At 39.7% G+C, this 16,736-nt stretch overlaps 2 protein-coding genes across 9 annotated transcripts in view; both read left to right on the forward strand.

Annotated features, from left to right (window-relative positions):
* Nucleotides 1-462: 462 nt before the first annotated feature.
* atg9b (autophagy related 9B) lies at nucleotides 463-11,929 on the forward strand. The gene is made up of 15 exons (XM_041055058.1): nucleotides 463-750; nucleotides 977-1,143; nucleotides 1,314-1,357; nucleotides 1,717-1,781; nucleotides 2,585-2,755; nucleotides 4,315-4,456; nucleotides 4,627-5,375; nucleotides 5,784-5,937; nucleotides 6,197-6,376; nucleotides 6,534-6,779; nucleotides 7,004-7,242; nucleotides 7,384-7,477; nucleotides 7,756-7,840; nucleotides 8,343-8,512; nucleotides 8,677-11,929. Exons 2-14 carry the CDS (start codon nucleotides 1,035-1,037, stop codon nucleotides 8,492-8,494), a joined length of 2,430 nt encoding a protein of 809 aa, XP_040910992.1. The 5' UTR covers nucleotides 463-750; nucleotides 977-1,034; the 3' UTR covers nucleotides 8,495-8,512; nucleotides 8,677-11,929.
* A 3,936-nt stretch (nucleotides 11,930-15,865) lies between these two features.
* The window catches only part of obscnb (obscurin, cytoskeletal calmodulin and titin-interacting RhoGEF b), a 53,183-nt gene continuing 52,312 nt past the window's right edge, over nucleotides 15,866-16,736 (forward strand). For 3 of the 8 annotated variants that reach the window (XM_041055051.1, XM_041055052.1, XM_041055054.1), the window contains exon 1: nucleotides 15,870-16,133. The gene's annotated coding sequence lies outside the window, so the exon portion shown is untranslated. Of the gene's footprint in view, nucleotides 16,134-16,736 lie in introns of all 8 variants that reach the window. The other 5 variants (XM_041055046.1, XM_041055047.1, XM_041055049.1 and 2 more) reach the window with 3 other exon arrangements.

The raw sequence follows: 16,736 nt of genomic DNA on the forward strand, positions 1-16,736 counted from the left end.
TAACCGGAAATGACGACAGGTTATGCCGCATTTATGACGTATCGTTTAAATCGGACAAACGAGCAGCAGAGTGGGAAAACCGTTCACTTCCATTGTCACCTTATTACAATGTAATTATGAGTCAGATAAATCGGGGATTTCTAAAACTACTGATATGTCACACTTAAGACATGTCAACAAATTTGGCAAAACTGCTAAATGCAAAATTAAATTCATCGTTACCACTAACACAGTCAATTCAGCTAACTCTAAAAATGACACACAAGTATTTACCACATCATACGTAGCAGATTTAGGCTATTTATCGGTGCCACCTTGAAATACAGCGTGAACACTTCCAAGCAGGGAATAGCAAGTTGGTTGTTTTTCTTGTTCTTCCCATTCTGCCGAGTTGCAGTGAACGCAGCATTAAACCCGAAGTGACGTCAATAACGTTTTGTTGACATTTGTTTGTGAAAGACAAAAACAGTGGACACACACGGAGGATGGTGTATTTTTGGAAACCGACTAACGGACTTCAGGGCAGACTGAAGAGCACCGTGTCGTGAGTAAGACCTAGCTGTTTGTATTGAACGACCTCTGGCCAGGACCGGACTCAAAGCAAAGACGAAAGAAGATCAAGAGCAGCAGATGGACGGACCAAGTCGGGAACAAAACAAACCGTCGTCACCCTGACTACACGAGTGGCTGAATCATTCACAGGCTAGCCAGCCATCATAGAGTTTGCTTAGGTAGTTCGCTTACATGCAGGTATTTTGCATACATTAGCTACCCACTGAATGCTTGTGTACTTAATTTTAAATTGCTTCCCAGTATTTTACATGTTATCATGTTAGTGTAGGGTTACGCAAGCGCCGTCCGTCGGACTAGCAAGTTAGCAAGCTAATGTTAGCTTTAGCTAACGTTACTTTTACTTGAACAGCCGAGTAGCTAGCTACAGAATGTAGCTGAGGTTGCGAGACTGCATTCGTTTCAGACGTTGTTTACTACAAGCAGCTCGTCAGTTGGGAGTGACCTTAAGAATGTGAAGCACAATGGCCAACTTTGAGGCTTACCAGGAGTATCAGAGAATTGAGGACTTTGAGGAGGACTCGCCACCAGGGGAGGAGGATTTATTGGTGCATGTGCCCGAAGGCCTTAAAGGTAATCATGTTAATACGAGAGAAGTACAAATGGTCTTTTAAAAAAACAGACTGACTGCATTGTGAACGTCTCGTACCTGATAAATACTCTGGTAGTCTGAAAAAGATGATGCGACTGGGTCAAGGTTGATTACCGTTTCAAGCTATTAAATGCCTCAATTTCTGTTGCAGATTCATGGCACCATATCAAGAACCTGGATAATTTCTTCACAAGGATATCCTTTAAATTACAGTATAGATAAGTAGCAGGTCAATCAAAGTGTACTGTCATTGTACAGTTGCATCATGTCATGCTGACTCATAAACATATTAAGATACTTGTCAGTAGCCATAATATTTTGCAATGTTTACTTTTTGACTGCCACTTGCATTTTCAGTTCTACTTTAGGGATAAGTCTGAAAGTGAATTTTCTACAGAACATTGAGTTTGATGACTGATATATTTGTTACATCTTGTGTTGTCCTGAAGATTACCTTTGCTATATCTGTGTACTTTCAGTAAATGTTTAAGTACAAGATCATGTGTAATGTTTTCAGTTTGTTATTTCAGATTTTCCTTAACCATTGTGTCCACATCTACCATTTTCATCAAAAGAATGGCTTTGCTTGTATGATGTTGTCAGAGTTCTTTGAGCTTGTGTAAGTATTAATAAATACAGATTTTCGATACCTAAGAAACACATGAGATATAAGATTGTGCTTTTAATTACAAGCATTAGTTTGAGGTTGATTGAGGTCAAACATTTGGTTGAGTTGATTGCTTGTTTTCAGTAAGACTTTGGCCCTATTGAGGTCTCTGGTAATTTTTCATGTTGTTATGACAGTCAAGTGTGCCTCAGGCTTCAGCATGAACAAGCTCGACCTGATGATTTCAACAGCACCTGTACATGATGGCTTTCCCATGTGAAATATTTGTTTTCCTGTAGTATCTTAGCACTTCTCTTGGTATAAATTCTGTTAACCTTTATCACTTCATCTTGGTTCAGAGTGTCACTGCAACATATTGTTTATTTTACAGGCCATGCTGCTTGTGATAATTTTTTCTGCTACCATGCCAGTAGGTCATCTCCGTAATTGGGTCTTGATCTGGTTTATGTCTGAATCTGGTCACCACAGGCTTATTAGAGTGGGGCCCCTTAAACCATTAAGTGTGAAAAGAAAATCCACATAATGACAGCAACAAACCTCAGCATGTCAACATATTTAATTAAAGAGCTGCAATCGATCTCTTTTAACTACACTATCATGAATTAATTACTTATATGCAGAGTACATTATATGCAGAGTGCACTGTTGGTTTCTTGATGGTTAGAAATTAAGTATAATCGCTTACAATAATATATACAAATTTTAATGTCTTTTGTCATTGTTATTCTTTTGGGGTATCTAGTGTTTTCATTAAGCCTAATCTCTTGTTTTCTTCTCTCATCTCATCCTAACAGTCAGTTTTTGTTTGTTGTCACATTCACAACGTTCCTTGTCAACTGTGTGGAGTACGATGTCCTGTTTGCCAATCGAGCGGTCAACCACACTGGGCCAGGCCAGAACCCTCTGGACAGGAACAAAGTCACTCTCCCAGATGCCATCCTACCTAGCCAGCAGTGCACTCAGAGGTAACAGTGTTTAATAGAGTATAATGGAGACCTGTAGTGTGTGAAAGGGTATATTTTTTCCCCGTTGTGGAAAATTAGCGGAAGAGTCGAGGTGAATTAATCAAAAAGCTATACAGTCACATAAAGTGATGTCTGAAGTGCTTGTCCTCTCATCTCAGCTAGTTTGACTTGATATTTTGTTCTCAAGCAAACACCGTCTTGGATATTATTAGAAGCCTTTTAGAGATAGGCCTTTAGAGGGATTTAATTTGTCTGGCTTAATACACTTGTAATCAGACTTTCAGACTTAATTTCTTATTGGACTGTGTCTGATGTGGCTTCAGACAGCAAGATACAGTCACAGGGTAGGAATGTGGAACAGTGGCCCATTTAGCTGGACCCTGTGGGTTTCTTGATTTACCATTGAAAATTATGAGAACTCTTCCTTATTTATAAAGCTATGCAAGTACTCTTCAAGCTTTTATGAACTGTCAGCACTGTTAGCAGTGACTAAAGAAGAAATAGTCTTTTCTTTACCCTGTATGAGATCATGAACACACAACCAGTTGTTTGCTGGCCCAAGTATCAAAAAAGAAACAACTTTCATCACATCAAATGTGTGACAATGTGACCAAAGTTTAATTTCAAGTCAGGTGGTGTCTGTTTCTATAAAATTTCTCTCTTTCTTAGTTTTGTTTTTTATGTTAACCTGAGATGGGTAGCTTCAAGTTGCAACATTCCCGCAATTGATGGATACTTGCAGGAAGTTATTTGTGTACTGTGTTCAGACTGGGTTTAGGGAACAAGCCAATGTAACTGATAGCGTCAGTGATGTTAAACTGTCCTGCCGAGATACTGACAACTTGGCTGGGCCAGTAAGCTGACAAGCACATGACACCTCACTAGCTGGCTACAAGGGACAACCCCCCCATGTTGCCGCTGCTTGTTTTCTCCAACTTCAGTCTAATAGGCCTCTCATCAATTTGTTCCTCATTCTGACTGTGGCTGAAAAATCGAATATCAAAGGCAATGATATACGACCGCTTGGAATTCTAATTTGGGAACAGCTTGTCCCACAGTTTGGATCCTCTCTGTCCTCCTCATACCCCATCTCTAATTTCCCTTTTCAAACCAGATGCCTCTCCTGAGAAACAATATTTTGTTTATCATGTCTGAAAATCACCCATATATAAAACAATATAGAAATTTCTTGAAAGAGTATCAGAAGTTGCTCAGGTATTAGCTAATATGTGTTAGTAAATATAGATTACAGACGCTGTGCCTGTTTTGTGTTTTGACATGGAATACTTAGAAGCCACCTTAATTACAGGGTGAAGTAAGCAGGCCACCTCATCCAAAACCCGTAAACAGGAGCTCAGTGTCAGTTAAATAGATTACAACATAGACTGAGAGCAACAGTTTCTCATCTGTTCATCATATTTTCAGGTACATACAAAATAAAGTGTCTGTTTTCGCTGTCATAACAGGAACGGGGGTGTCATATCTTTGCTGTTGAATGTGTCTTTTTTTAAAAGTGATTCTTCATTAGCTATGCATATACCTCTTATGTTTCCATTTAGGATTCAAGAGGACAGCTGGATTATATTTCTTCTCATCATGGCTACCATCTTCTGGGTCTATCGACTTGTTAAAGTCTTTTGCAATGTTTTGAGCTACTGGGAGATCAGGCAGTTCTACATCAAAGCACTGAAGATCAGGATGGTGAGTGCAACATGTGGAGGCCTGTTTCAAAACTTTAACAGAAAAAGGGCATCCAGAATATGGATGTCTTTCAGTTTTTGTTATGGAGAGATAATGAGGAGTGTGACTCATTGGGGCTGTAGCATCATGCATTGTCAGTTAACTTTGTGCTCCTTGCCTGTTTGTCCCAGGATGAACTATGCAACTTCACATGGCAGGAAGTACAGGACCGGCTCATCAGCCTGCAACGAGAACAGCAAATGTGCATACACAAGAAAGAACTGACAGAACTTGACATCTATCACCGCATCCTGCGATTCAAGAACTACATGGTGGCCATGATAAACAAATCACTGCTGCCAGTGCAGCTGCAGCTCCCCCTGCTGGGCAACGTGGTGTTCCTCACCCAGGGCCTCAAGTACAACTTTGAGCTCATCCTCTTCTGGGGTCCTGGTTCTCTGTTTCAGAATAAGTGGAACCTGCACCCCAAGTACAAGCGAAATGGGAACCGCCTAGAACTCGCCCAGCAGCTTAGTAGAGTCATCCTGCTGATGGGTTTGGCCAATTTGCTGCTATGCCCCTTCATCCTGGTGTGGCAGGTGCTGTACGCTTTCTTCAGCTATACAGAAGTGATCCGCAGAGAACCTGGAAGCCTGGGTGCACGTCGCTGGTCCCTATACGGTCGCCTATACCTGCGTCACTTCAATGAGCTGGACCATGAGCTGCATGGACGTCTAGGTCGTGGCTACAAACCCACTTCCAAATACATGAACTCCTTTACATCACCACTGCTGACTGTGCTTGCAAAGAACATAGCCTTCTTCTCAGGCTCAGTGTTGGCTGTTCTCATTGCACTGACAGTCTACGATGAGGACGTTCTGACAGTGCAGCACATCCTGACCGCTATCACTGTGCTGGGGGTGGTTATTACTGTCGCCAGGTGAGTTTACAGAGACCAATGTAAACTTCTGGATCACTCCCTGTAGGTGTAAAACTTTAGGAAGTTCAGTACTTTTTTATTGTTACTTTTATTTTTCAGTTTTGCTTCATATGATATATCAACATATACATAGATATACATCTGTATATTGTGAGAGATTGAGTGATTCATTTATTTATTTATTTTTATTTTAATATTTATATTTTATTTATATTTTATGGGTTTGCAATGTTTATTTATTACTAGTCAACCTGCATATCACTTATTATTATGGGGAAAGTATACCTTTGTCCCCTAATCAGTCGCAGACTTTACTAAAGCTTTAAGCTTTCAGTTATTTCACATCTACAGGATCTGTGTCGTGGTAATGTTGAAAAATGTTGACATTTTGTACGATTCCTATGCCAGGTCCTTCATCCCAGATGAGCATATGGTGTGGTGTCCAGAACAGCTGCTGCAGTGCATGTTGGCACACATTCACTACATGCCAGACCACTGGAGGGGCACTGCTAACAAGAGCGAGACCCGTGACGAGGTGGCGCAGCTGTTCCAGTACAAAGCGGTGAGGAAGGGAGAAACTCCATCGATATGAACACATTTGTCACACTCACCCTGAAATTACGGATGTGTTTTGTTTGTGACTGACAAAGTTTATCAAGTAGCACCTGGTCAGTATTAAGACTTTCTCAGATTGGGTACAGTCAAATAGTAAAATCACTGGATTCATTGATCTGTTTTTGGGAACGTTGCTCAGCAAATGATTTTGTCTAAAATATGAATATTTTAACAATTAACATGTAATGTTATCTCTGTCCAAATAGGTGTTTATCTTGGAGGAGCTGCTCAGTCCCATTGTCACACCCTTCATTCTCATCTTCCTTCTGAGGAGTAAGTCTCTAGAGATCATTGACTTCTTCAGGAACTTCACTGTGGAGGTGGTTGGTGTCGGAGACATCTGTTCCTTTGCGCAGATGGACATCAGACGCCATGGAAACCCAACAGTGAGACTCTTTCCTTCTGTTACACAGGATTCAAGCCAGCCTATTCATTACATTTCTGAAACTGAAGAAAGGCTGACCCATAATAAGCTGATGTCTCAGTGAATGCTGTGATAATGTTGTTGCTTGAATTTCTGTGTATCATTGGATGTTTCTGCAGTGGATGTCAGAGGGCCAGACTGAGGCCTCTGTATACCAACAGGCTGAGAATGGCAAGACAGAGTTGTCCCTCATGCATTTCACCATTAAGAACCCACGCTGGCAACCGCCTCAGGAGAGCTCAGTGTTTATCAGCCATCTAAAGGAGAAGGTGCATCATGATGCACAGACTGGCCCATCCACCCAGCTGCTGCTTTCTGAGGCTCCTCTCTGCACCTCACTGCAATCCAATGAGTCAGCCACTGGGGTAGGGAGCCCGGAACACCATGTTCCACACACACGCTAAAGATATGTCATGTTAATTGAATTGTACTGTTGTTAAATATTGAAAAATGTATGGAGACAGTCAGCTTGCGTTATAAACAGTGATACATAGTGGGGTAAAATGGTAATAATAAATATACAGTACTGCAGCATTGGTCAGGAATTGGAAAATATTGGTCCTGTATTAAAGTATGTTGTTGTTTCCAGCCCGATAATCTGTTGGCCAGTGTTCTGGCCCACCCCATTCTAACTGCATCTGGACTGCAAGGGCGAGACCATCATTTCATCCCACCAAGTACCGCTGCCTCTGCTGCTGCCAGTGTCCTGGCCTCTTTGTCCACTTCCCAGCTCGCACATACCAGCCGTGGCCGTTCTCAGGGCCTCATGCCCTCCTCTCTCCACCCTGAGAGCACCATGTACCGCAGTGATCGCACCATCATTGACAGGTACTCATCGGTCACTTTTATTTTCTACTGCTTTATTACCATACTTCAGCTGGATTACTGTATGTTAAAACCTCCAAATAAATGCAAAGACTTCAGCATAATCTGTGTTTATTAACACGTCTTTTTTTTTTTTTTCCCCAGTATGTCTAACAGTGAGTCCCGTATCCGGAGCAATGCACTTCACTCAGAGTTCGCCTCCGCAGAGATGAGCCTCCATGCCATCTACATGCATGAGGTGACTTCCTGAACTGTAGCCTTTAGTCATTACTATTATACTACCAAATCTCCTTTTCCATTGTTTTCTGTGCCTAGAGATTTAAAGTTGTACTTCACAAAATGTGTCAGTTTCAATTTTTATGGTGGGAAAATATATCAAAACTCTTTGAAGTCTACAGGGGTAAATACTTGATCCTTAAAAGATAGTTTGGTAGGAGTACCACTTTGAACATTTCTTGTAGACCACTATTCTACGTCTCTCTTCTGCTGTACATTGACAGTTGCTTGTCTCTCCAGCTCCACCAGCAGAGCTCCCACCCACAGAGAACTTCAGGGCAGTGGCAGACTGCAGTGCCAATGAGAGATCTGCACACAAACGCTGGTAACTGAAAACATTAATTTTGAACTTTGGTATATCAAAAGTTCTCTTTAGAGGAGTTGAACATTTAAAACTGCTGTAATTAATTTTTATGATATTAACATTGTGATCTGCAACTGCAAATTTCACAGTTTTAAAGGACAATGACTTCAGATTGGATTAGAATAGATTTTAGAACCAGTCATGACATGGTAATGGTCCCAAATCTCCACTGACAACTTAGCACACAACAGTAACATGACAAGACTCATTAAGTTTCTGCAAAATGTAAAAACATCATCTCATGTTGTGAAATGTATTTATTGTATGATTTGTTGCCACAAAATTGCGCACATTTTAAGGGTTGATACAGATGCATGGAAATCAGAGAGTGGTGTGTAAGCTAAGAAACACAAAACAAACACTGAGCATTAAACCTGCAGTGTTAAAAGCTAAAGGCATGGAAAAGAGTGGAAATTAAACTTTAAACGGTTCCAACGCTCTCACACTTGAACACTGTCATCAGGTTTCCAGGTACATAGTGGCCATGGTTCCAGCATGTCCATGCCCACCGCTGCCCACCTTGGCGGCTGGCAAGAAGAGGAGGAGGAGGATGAAGATGATCAGGAGATTAACAGTGGACCTACTCCGAAGCAGGACACCAGGAGTAGTTGTTGAAGTGCCTTATGTCATAAGGTATATGCTCGATTTTTAACCTCTACGATGATACTTGTCCACGATCTATGCTTTGTGATTCTGTATTCTGTGACATACTTATTAATTGAAGATGATAGCAATGGCCTTTTATCCTACAAAGGATACTTTGCCATGATAATTTCTCCTCTCTTTTGTTTTTGTAGTGTTTACATTTTACATTCTCCGGTGAACATTGTGGCCTTAGATGATCTTCATGGAGAATTTAGCATGGACCTTTAAAACATCATTCATTCATTGAATAACCACTGTCTCTGCACCTTCACGCCTCATCCTGTCACATCAGGCAGACTATGGAATCAGGGAAACCATACGTCTTCCGTCCCTTTCATCTTGATCTTGTCATAAACTTGTATAGACAACTGCAAAGTGCATGTGACAGAGACACAATATTGTGTATTCATAGGATCAATGTGTGATGATGGGTGTGGGCGATTTTATTGTGGAATGCAAAAAGCTCATCACAACTTCTGCTGAGCTCTGTGTGCACAGTCCAAGTATTGGTGCATCACAAGGCTTTACTGTGTGAGTCTTACTGAAGATTTCACAGAATGCCGTCTTGGTCTGTGCTACAAAGACTGCAAGCTGTATCTTAGCTGCCTGAACAATTGTGATCATCTGGGTAAAAAAGATTAATTCAGTGTTTCAAGTTGTGCTGTTTGACCCCGGTGTTTTGTAAATACATACTTTTGCGTCTTACTTATCCTTTAAAAGTCCACATTTTTACTACCAGATTTAATCCTTGAAGAAGATACCAAGTATTGATATGATAAAGAGCTGACTGTACAGTAGCCGTACTACTAACACACCATGTGTACCTGGCATAAGCCTATTAGGTTCGATAAAGTGTCTTTATCAAACCTAATAGGCTTACACATGCTTTGATGCTGCTGCCTGTGTTTAGTGGTCCTAAATACAGATTTTGTTCAGTATTAATATTTCTACAGCTGAAACAGGACTGAAATTTGGGCATCAAATATACTTGGCATCAAAATCTTAATGCAGATAGAAGATGTTTTTTTTTAATTCTCTTAAGGCTGGACACAAAGTCAGCTTTATGCCTTAACACGCACATGTATAAACATATGTATTTAAATCCTAGTTTTCCGGATTACCTCAGTGGTGGTGAAGAACAAACTAATACTGAAATCAGTACCTCTGCAGTGTATTTACTCTTGTGTAAATATATGCATCCATCAGCCGCAACATCAAAAGCAGTTACCGGTTTTAATGTTGTGGCTGATCGGTGTATAGATGTACAGATGCATCTTTCAGCTGCATTTTGATTTTAATGACAGGTGTAGATAGAACCCATTTCATTTTGTTTTCCTTACCCAGCAGTTTGTTTTCCTTAGCCAGCAGATATTTTGAATCAGATGTCCCAGAAATGGTGGAAAGGAATCTTTTGTTTCTTTCTTTCTTTCTTACTTTTTTTTTTTTTTTTTTTTTTGCTTTACAATTTTTTTTGTTTTTACAAATCTTTGTTCTGCACATTCTGTTTGTGTCCTTTTCCCAAAAAGCTCACATAAAAATGGAACTTCATCATAAGGGCTAATATCAGAGCTCGTGCTGTTGCTTTTGCAGCTTTAGGTTTGAAGATTTTAGGACAGGGCAGTTCCTCTCAGGCTTTATATTTTCTCAAGCTTTACTCTTTCAAAGTAAGAGCATGAGGAGAAGAAAGCCTTTCCACAGTCAGTATCATTTGTTAGCTTTAAGAATATTTATTACCTGTTTTCCCCCAGATATTTAATTGATATATATGTATTATTTATTGGAAAAAATATTTAGATTGTCAAATAATTTACGTTGACAAAAGCGTCTAATCTTATTAATGAAACAAGTGGCAATGCCCCCCCCCCCCCCCACTAAAAGTAGCATCAAAACCTAATTTTGCTTTTGAAGTTCTGATATAAAGGTTTTATTAATGCAAAGATAACATGCCCAGCTGCATGATGTTGAATGTGATTTAAACTTAAAATAAACTGGGACTTAATCTGCTTGTTGCTGTAGTGCGTCAAAAATATCACTCTACCCATTTCATTGCTTTCAACAAACATCACAGTGATGTAGATCTCATCTTCCACTACTGCAAGACTTTAGAGGATACAGATATGTCTTTGCCGTGTCACGTATTTAGAAACTATTCCACTTTCTTTGTGTGTGTGTGTGTGTGTGTGTGTGTGTGTGTATCTGTAGAAGGAATGACACCCACGTAATTATGCTAACACAAACTCAGAATTTTGCACTGAAAAAAAAAAAAACATTTTGAATGCGTGTGTACATATGTATACATGTATATATATGTATGAACACACACGCATATTATTTGCTTCATTTACACTTCAGAAAGGGCAGGTCTCATAAGGGACACTAAATCAGTCTCCATCCTAAACAGCCTCTTCTCATTGTTTGTATATAAGCATAGCATCAGCATGAATTGTAATGTCATTGTCCACAGCAGACCATCTGGACACACTGTGGCCAATCACATAAGGTCATTCTTACCTCTGGTCAGTAAGTGTGCCCTGTAGGGGATGATGTGTGTATGTGTCACACTCTTAAATATGCTTACATGGGTATTGCGGTCACTGTTTATTTGTGGTACATACTTACAAATGCAGTGAGTTCATGTTGCAGAGACACTGGAGCTCAGCTTTGTGCACAGAGTTGATTTCTTCTTGCAGTCTCCACATTTACATCTCACTGTTGTGTTTGTCGTTTTATTTTCAGCAGTGCCTTAGTAATAAGGAGTAGTATTCATTCTTTTTAGAAGCCATTTCATGCAAACCATCAGATTTGCTTTCACAGATTTAGCAGCACATACTATGTTCAGTATTTTTGTTTGACAGGTCATTGATGTATAGCATCAAGTATGTTGTGCAATTGTGGATGTGGCTTGTAAGGTGAGCTTCAAACTGATCTTGAGACCTTGTGTCAGTCTGTTGCATCTGGCAGTGCACTTCTTCTTATCATGGTGTCTAAATTCGCACTGTCTTGAAAGTCCTGAAGAAGCAGGAGTATGCCTTGTGATTGGCAGTGTCATCATGGCCAACCCTCTCATCATACTATGGTTTCTTATCCACTTTACACCAGTCCAAAAAATCACAGTGACTGGAACAAGGTGCTAAGTTTTCATCCTGAAATGTTGAATATGTTTTCAGACATGTTTTGTTTTTATTGGTACATTGGTTTGTCTGTTTGTTTTGTTCCGTAAATTAAGAAACACTAGCTGAAAAACGAAACATGCCAAAAGAACTAGTTTTCGGCACAGCTTTACAAGATGTGTTGTTTTCTGTGAGTGAGTAGAGAGGCAAATAAATCCTATTTTGAGTGTATTTAATCATTTCATGTGTGGTTGATTATGTGACATTTATTTGAATAAAAAAATATATATTTTAATTTTCTCTCTTGAATATTGCTGTTGCTAGTTTGCAGTGTCAGCTTGTGGAAGAACACAATGTACAGCAACATTTTCTGTGCCAGATTAATTGTATATTTATGACACAGCCTGTTATATTGACAATGATGTTGGCCTTTCTTAATTTAAAAGGTAACCTTTTATATTACAACATTAATTTATACAAGTTGTTTTTTTTTTTTTTTTTTTGTTTTTTTTTTTAGCATGGTTTCATGTCATAACTCAAGAAAACTTGAGGCTGCTCAACAATTTATTGTTGTAAGTATTGAATGGATTGCCATGAAATTGGATACAGACATTCATGGTCCTTAGCGGATGAATTATGATGGGTTTGATGAACTTTTGACAGTGCATCTAGCACCACCAACAGCATGACATGATGCCGTTTTTAAAACAGTGATTGTAGGTGCATGTTAATAACTAATGTTTTTGTGTATTCAACAGAAGAAGGGCCCTGTAAGTTATGTCTGAGATGCTCCTTTCTGGCCACTGAGGTAAAGAGCAATGCAAGTTGCATGAAAAAGCATAACCTGGACCATTTGTTCCAAACTTTTCTGACTAGTGACCAGTGTCTACCTGAAACCCAATCACTGGTATAAAAAAATATGTTTTTATGTCTCCATGCTGGTGACATATGTGGCTAAAGGCATTATGCTTGTCTGTCCATCTGTTCCATTCTTGTGACTTTGATATCTCAGGAATGCTTTGAGGGAATTTCATTACATCGGGCAGAAACGTTCACTTGGACTCAAGGATGAAGTGAAAAGAATTTTGTGGTCAAATGTCAAGGCCACTGTAACCTGACAAAACATGTTTTTTGGCCATAAGATAAAAGGATGAAGTGATGGCAGTTTATATCCAAAAGGTCAACTTAAAAAAAAAAACACTTATTTATTGTAGGTCCCCACCTTGAAACTGTGGTGATTGAATAGATCTTCTGTGCTACTAGAAAGTAGATAGATAGATGAAATAGATTATTAATATCTTTAATATCAAATGTGTCACTAATACACTGTCCAGATGTACTGTCATATGTTGATTACATTGTGTTTACTTACTGGCACAAATCTTCACAGAGGAGGAAGTAATCAAGCATTACATGGTGGCTTGAAACAGACCTATGCAAGACTTGTTCACACTCTTACATCCAATTCAAAAAACATCTGTATTTTTTTGTGCTGCATCTTTTCCCCTGTGTATACCAGATTTAACACATTCTTGTCCTGTTGTCCAATCCTTGGTGTGAACAGCAAACATTAGGGCACTCGATTTGATTTGCACTTTTTAATAAAAGCTGATTGGTGGTGCAAGGGCACTGTAAATCTTAAGGTACCCAAGGTATACTTTGTTATATGTATTAGTTTTAATGATTGGTTCCCTCGCTTTAACATTTTGAAAAAGTCATTTTGTAACCTTGGGTTTAATTTTATGTGTCAACCCCTCATTGTCCTGTGTTAACCCTGTTGTCCTTATTCTGGCACAACTGTAAATGGTATCTGCATTGTAAATAAACACCACATGTTTCTATTTTGTGACGCACTATTTAGCCTCATCTATTTTTTCCCCCAGTTGGTTAATATTATTGTTGAACTCTCCCTAAACCTTTTAAGGCACATGTGTGCCATCTGCTGTTCACTCTTGGCTATCTGTCCTGGGTACAACTGACGTTTGTCTCACTTGTCATCTGCTATGTAAATGTTCTTTTGAGGTAACACCCATGTCTTTCGACTGTGAACATGATACAGCCATGACCTTATTCTTGAAATGGCTGAGAGGTCAGCTGGAAAGCCATGAGGTCAGATATTGCAGAGTATACATTGCATTCATTTTGTGAATATTGTCTCATCGCTAAGAAAAGTTTTACTTGGGACTTTATCCAACTCTATAGTTGCTGAAAGCATAGATAGGTGTTGTGTGCCTCTCTGCTTCCTTCTTGTTTTGTGCCCCAGGTGCCGTCAGAGTGAGTTCTGGCGAAAGGCTGTGGAAGTACCATCCATGATGTGTTTTCATGCTATTAACTGAGTGGACATCAAGAACAGTAGACTACAGAAAGACCAGAGGAGGAGAAAAACAATTGGAGGTAAGTCAAAATCTAAATTTAGATAGTTTCTTTTCATATTTCAGTATTCTTTCAGGAGCATGGAAACCAAGCACAGTAGCCAGGAGAGGATGAAGCAGGGGCAAGCAGCAACGCTGGATTACCATCTGCTAGAGTTTCGGGAAGTTTAAATCAGGGTCCAGGCGACCTGCTGCTGTCACTCACTGGCACTGGGGGAAAGCCCACACTGGATGATTGGATGCCACAGGAGCCAAAGAATAGGTTAGGAAGGGGTAAGACTGGCTACCCCTTGTTCTAGATGCTATAAACATTATATTCCAGAAATATAATTATGTCTTTAAATCTGTGATAAACTAGAGCATAACAGAAAGGGGCACACAGATGCCCTGCTAAGAATACTTATGTCATGCTGAATAACTGCTAAGCATTTTCATCATTGTGAAGATGTCATGGGAGATACATTTAACACATCACTGTATTATTTTTTTGCTGTATGGAGTCATAACTTAATTATGGACAGCTGTAAAGCAGCTGTCACAGTGGCGGTTGTGGAACACAACGTGCCACAAGCTCTGTGGCAAGTTCAGCTAACCACTCCGCTTAGCCCAATCACGTTTATTACATTCAATCAAAATAAAAGCTCAACACATGCTGTAGACATACACATGGATGGCAGGGATTTCCCAGTCTAACTCAGGAGATATTTTCAATGAGAGAGGGGAGCTTAAACATTCTGCTTAAACAACAGTGAACAAAAAGACAAAAGAGTAAACAGGCTATGATCACAGATTTCAAAAGACTGCAGTGTAATTATTTTTTGAAAATTCTCTCATTGAACCACTTTATTTTTAATTTGCCTCATCCTGAAGCTCACCTTCCTCTACACCCTGTGGTAACTTGAGCCAGAAGTTCATAAGATACAGGTAGAGGGGACAAGAGATTGATTTACAGGTCACAGAACTGCACAGACAGAAAAGGCTCAAAAGTCCTTTTTGTGGGCTTGTGTTAAGTCTGAAGTCATCAATTGTCAAGCAGCCTTATCTACAGTGTACATAAGTTATTGTCTGAAATAGCTGTGTATTTTGACTCAGAACAACATAAATAATACATTCTCTACAGCTCCTTGGAGAATGATATTACAATTTTCAAAAGCGTTTTTATAAGCAGACCTGGGAGTTATTTTTACAACTGATAATACACATAGTGCATTTTTTATAGACTGATTCCAGTATTTTAAGACTCAATATATTAAAATTTGAATACCTTTATACCATCCATAACCTACCATACCATAAAAACAAAAATCATTTCCACACCAGACCTCTGTTGTGTCATCTAGGGAGATCAAATGAACAGAAAAGTGGTAAGTGAATAAATGAATAACATTTAAAAAGAAAATTCACAGTTTTTCTCTTCGGTATCTGCTTTTTTTTCTGCAGGGGAAAGGGGGTTGTAGGCTATCTGGGAAATTTGAACTTATGACCTCAGAGCAGAAAACAAACAAATAAAAACAAACAAAAAGTAACAAGTCCGGGATGTAGAAAATGTGGTTACTTGGTGTATAATTACACCATCTAGTATGCTCATTGCATTTGTCATTATGTAGACCTGTTGCCGCTGAAAGCCTCCACTCCGCAGGTGGATAACACTTTGGCTGTAATCAGAACTGTGAGTTGTTTACGACTTAAATGTCCGAGTTGTTGTGTGAAGCCGGCAACAGTGTGCAGCCCAGCAGAGGCCATGCAGGCCGGTCTGCTCTCCCTCCCGACCTCACCGGCAGGCTATCTCCTATCTCCACAGTAAATGACAAGTCTATTTTGGAAAGGAGGCTGCGCCAAAATAGGCACGTCAGCTATTTGGCAATGGCATCATGAGGTACCGGAGAAGAAAGAAAAAATAAGTCTAGTCAACCGCCCACCACAGGAGACTGGGGGGGATGTTCCACCATCCTGGATTTACAACCATTTCAAGGATATTTGAGCACAAAGAAGACATTTTTTTTTGGGGTTGGGATTTCTATCGCAAATACTGGAATAGGGCATCATCCGGAAACCTTGACGGCCATAACTGAAGTTTAAGCCCACATGATTCAACGCCAGGTTTACCTGAGTGGCTGAAGACTCGAGGTGAAAAAGTAATGTTAGGCTAAAAATATATAATAGAATTAATGCTTAATTTTACACTGATGCTTATATCGATAACCTTTCCGAAGATAGAGAAGCGTTTTAAATAATATCCACTGAAACTGGGACTATAACTACATACTACCTGTAACGCTTTGCCGTTTACAACTGCTGCTTTGAGTTTACGCGAGTTGGTTACAACTTCCAGTTTTCGGTTTTATGTTATTAAAGCTGGTGTTTTCGCTGTTTTACGAACCATAACTGAATTCCAACATCATTTTTAAGACGTTTTCTTAAAAATGATGAGACACTGCGAGAAATGTTTCAGAAGTGGGAGCTTTATCAAACAGCTGATGTCCCAGTCGCTTCTACAAATGGCAATGGACAGAGACGGGGTCTGACAGCTGAGGTTATTTTTGGGACAGGCAGTTCAAGCGACAGAGGTGACAAAGCTGGCAAATGTCAGTCTTTGAAAGGCACATATCTGCTCTGTTTGACCTTGTTACAGGGGAATTTATCTGCTGTTGTGTTATTAAACTACTTGCCCATCGAATAGGCTGCATGGCATGAAGTTATGTATTTGTACTAATGAATGTCTTCTGGGCC

The sequence above is a fragment of the Toxotes jaculatrix genome, chromosome 14 (genome assembly GCF_017976425.1).
Source record: "Toxotes jaculatrix isolate fToxJac2 chromosome 14, fToxJac2.pri, whole genome shotgun sequence".
Taxonomy (NCBI): domain Eukaryota; kingdom Metazoa; phylum Chordata; class Actinopteri; family Toxotidae; genus Toxotes; species Toxotes jaculatrix.

Excerpts from the sequence above, each read along its gene's own strand:
- atg9b (XM_041055058.1), top strand. The coding sequence starts at position 1,035 with ATGGCCAACTTTGAGGCTTACCAGGAGTATCAGAGAATTGAGGACTTT. Across the intron at positions 5,938-6,196 it reads AGCTGTTCCAGTACAAAGCG|GTGTTTATCTTGGAGGAGCT; the intron begins GTGAGGAAGGGA and ends CTGTCCAAATAG. Across the intron at positions 7,243-7,383 it reads GATCGCACCATCATTGACAG|TATGTCTAACAGTGAGTCCC; the intron begins GTACTCATCGGT and ends TTTTTTCCCCAG.